The sequence below is a fragment of the Fulmarus glacialis genome, unplaced genomic scaffold (genome assembly GCF_000690835.1).
Source record: "Fulmarus glacialis isolate BGI_N327 unplaced genomic scaffold, ASM69083v1 scaffold8092, whole genome shotgun sequence".
Lineage (NCBI taxonomy): Eukaryota > Metazoa > Chordata > Aves > Procellariiformes > Procellariidae > Fulmarus > Fulmarus glacialis.
This window is the reverse complement of record NW_009199758.1, coordinates 142,353-145,667: the sequence shown is the minus strand read 5'-3', so window position 1 is coordinate 145,667 and position 3,315 is coordinate 142,353. Positions and strand designations below refer to the sequence as shown.

The following is a 3,315-nucleotide window of genomic DNA, read 5'->3' as shown; positions in this document are numbered from 1 at the left end:
GTTTGCAGGGTCCTACCCCTCGAAGCCTCCATGTTGTCCCCTATTTCCAGCCGTACCTCCTCCCCCGATTCAGGGAATGATCTTCCCCAAGTACCGTGAGCCACTTTGCCTTAGACGTTTGGTGCCATGGCAAGACGCAGGCAGATCTTCTTTCTCCAGAAGATGCCTCTGGAGGGATGGAGGCACCCTATGCCCCTCTCCCAAGTTTTTATCCCCATGGGTTTGGTGTTTTGCAGGTGAAAAGGCATTTCTGCGGATAGGCTACAAGTAGATAGGTGTATACTTCTTGAGTAGCAGCATGGGCCTTTTTTAGCATTAGAGAAGAGACTTCTTTTGCTTAGTGTTTTAAAAGTAAACAAAACTTTTGTGTGGTGCACATGCTTAATTTCAGTTACAGACTCTTTCTCAACCTTCCCTCCTTGTGCTGAAGTAGTATTAATTTTATTGCCTGTATATGAATTGAATTCACTGATTGGCGTCTAATCATGCTTAGGAAAAAAAGCCCGCGGAAACAGCTATCGGAATTAATTTGGCAGTAACTGTGAGAAATGACCATAAATTTACAAATGCAGTTGAAGTAATGATCCGGTGTGGATTTAACAAAAAATACACCCCCAACCTCTGGGAAGCAGCGTGTAGGTTTCTATGACAGTCAAACGCACTTGGTCACACTGGTACTGAGCTTAGAGGCTGGGAGTTGTCCAAGAAGGATGCAGAGGGGTTAAGACTCCTGGGTTTGAGCTGGGAAGAGGCAAAGAAGAGAAGGAGCTGGGCTGAGTGCAAGCAGGAATATTAAGAGAGACCCCTGTGTTTTAATCATGTGCTGCTTGAGGTTGTGTGGGAGTGAAGCCAAAAGATGTGGCAATGTCTTCACCTACCAGGAGCCCACCTGGAGTTGGGGTTCCTGGCACTTCTGGACATCAAATGATAAAAGGCTCCTTTTGCACAGGGATGCCAACGACTTAAGGGAGTGCTCTAAAAAATGTCACCTCGTAACACTTCTCTTGGGGGTGTGTTAATGAGGTTTACCTCTGCCACAAGGGTCTGATCTTGAAAAGCCTTAGGCACTGCAAGTGCTTTTGCACTGAAGCTGCGGGGCCATGTGTAATGTGAAGTACATTCCCCAGGCGTCGCAGGAGGAAGGCCCGACTAGCTAAGGATAAACAAGACCTCGCCTTTTTTCTCTGTCGGTTCGGGAAAGATCAAGATGTACGGTGGAGAAAAGCGAGTGGGCAAGTACACGGGGAGCCCCTGAAGGTGGCTGCAGAGCGTTCCTGGATGCGCACAGCAGCCTGTGCCGGCCGGGCTGGCAGCAATTCTAGCGGCTGCTTGCAAGGATGGGCCACGAAAGTGAGATGTTGTAATGAAAAGTCCTGTAGGAAGGAAAAACACGCTGGCAGATAAACATTTTTTTCTAATGTCAGTATTACTGAACTTGTATTTTTCTCCTTTTTTTGTGTGTTGTTATTTAATTAGGAACCTTTGACTTCATGATGGGAGGAAACATCCCCCAAGCTGTTAGGATCCGAGCTTCTCCCAGCACGAGGATTTGTCAAGGCTGAGAGACTCCGGATTATCCATAAACCTCCTCTAAAATACACAGCTGCTTTTCCGTGTCCCCATCGCGAGGGGTCTTGGAGCAGATACAAAGATGGCCTCCAGCCTCACCTGCGCCGGCGTCGTCTGGGCCTTCCTCTCCTTCCTCTGCGCTGCCACCTCCTGCGTGGGCTTCTTCATGCCCTACTGGCTCTTGGGGACTCAGCTGGAGAAGTCGGTTTCCTTTGGCACATTCCGGAGGTGTTCCTACCCAGTGCGGGACGAGAGCCGCCAGACGACCGTGATGGTGGAGCAGTGTGGCCGCTACGCCTCCTTCCAGGCTATTCCGAGCGCCGAGTGGAGGATCTGCACGGTGGTGACAGGCCTGGGCTGCGGGCTTCTCCTCTTGGTGGCCCTGACGGCGCTCATGGGCTGCTGCGTGTCCGAGCTCATCTCCAGGACCGTGGGCAGGGTGGCAGGAGGCATCCAGTTCCTGGGGGGTAAGTGCTGATACAGGGAGGGGACGGGGACATCCAGGCTGTAGGTTTACACGTGGGGAGACTCCCCTGGTGCTTTGGGTTAAGGAGGGGGTGAGTCAAACTTTCTGCCAGCGAGGGAGACCACTGGGCTCCCTCAACAGTTGAGCTGGTTGTCTGGATGCCTGAACATGGACCAAAGATGCAGCCGCCTGTGGTCACTCTCTTGCGCTTAGTCCCTGCCCGGTCGTTGTGCAACCTTTGAGAGTTGCATGGCAGGTTGACTTCTGTGGGCCAGCGTCTTCGCAGCGGTTTTGTGGGCTGTAGTTTCCAGTGGAGCTCAGCCGGGATGGAGGTACCTGGAGAAGCGTTAGGAGCTGCAGAGCCCCATGGAGCATCGCGGTTTTGCAGAGGAGAGGCTGTGTTATGTGGGAACCTCTCTTCTTTCTCCTTCCTACCCCCATCACCGGCACAGCTCCCTCCACCTCTGCTCTCCGCAGCTGTGTGGATCTGGCAACAAGTCTGTGGCTCAGGTTTGAAGTGGGAATTTTTTATCCCTGGTGGAGGTGGCCCGCCATCTCCCAGGAGGAGCCCCGCCGGGCTGTCTGACCCACGCTGCCTGCTGAGGGTGCCACGAGTTTGTTGAGTCTATGGGCTAGATGGTGTGTGGGAGAATTACCTCCCCTCCTTTTTTTAGCTTGTAATTGTACGGAGTATTTGTAACAGTGGAGTATTTAAAGGGTATGAGACAGTAAACAGGATCCTCAAGCGTGTTTTTTATAGGGCAGTTTTCCCAGTAAATTATCACTCTCTTGTCATCGGTGACATGCGGCTCAGCGGCACCCACTTTTGCCTGGTGCAAGTGCTCCACCGCCTGCGTGTGCTCGCCCCCGTAAGGTGGGCTTTTGGTGCTGGGGCAGTGCAGGCACCAGCATTTTGGGTGCCCTGCAGCATGTGGTCTCAGCCAGGCGCGCCGGCTCATGCCATGGAGGAGCAGGCTGCAGCAGGACCCTCACCTCTCTCCCCTCCGAACAGAAACTCGCCCCGCAAGGGCAGTCTGGATACATTCCGAGTCTGCAGCCCTAAGGAAGCACAAGACAAAAGCCCCGCTACCGTCCAGCTCAGGGCGGACAGCTGAGGCAAGGAAAGGGCCCGTGCCAAGCCCCCAGCCAGGCGATGCCGGCGTAGCTCCCTCCCGGCCGTGGGGAGCCCTGCCTCCAGCTTTTTGAGTAGTTTCTGCACTTTAGAGGAAACCGACCCTGTCGCTTCACCCTTCCCTTAGCTTTGCAACTCGCAGGCATTC

General features: G+C 53.4%; 1 protein-coding gene across 1 annotated transcript in view; it reads left to right on the top strand.

Annotated features, from left to right (window-relative positions):
- The first annotated feature begins 1,500 nt into the window (after positions 1 to 1,500).
- The window catches only part of LHFP (lipoma HMGIC fusion partner), a 141,026-nt gene continuing 139,211 nt past the window's right edge, over positions 1,501 to 3,315 (top strand). The window contains exon 1 of the mRNA XM_009573359.1: positions 1,501 to 2,036. Within this exon, the coding sequence (XP_009571654.1) occupies positions 1,652 to 2,036 (385 nt within the window). The 5' untranslated portion in view covers positions 1,501 to 1,651. The remainder of the gene's footprint in view (positions 2,037 to 3,315) is intronic.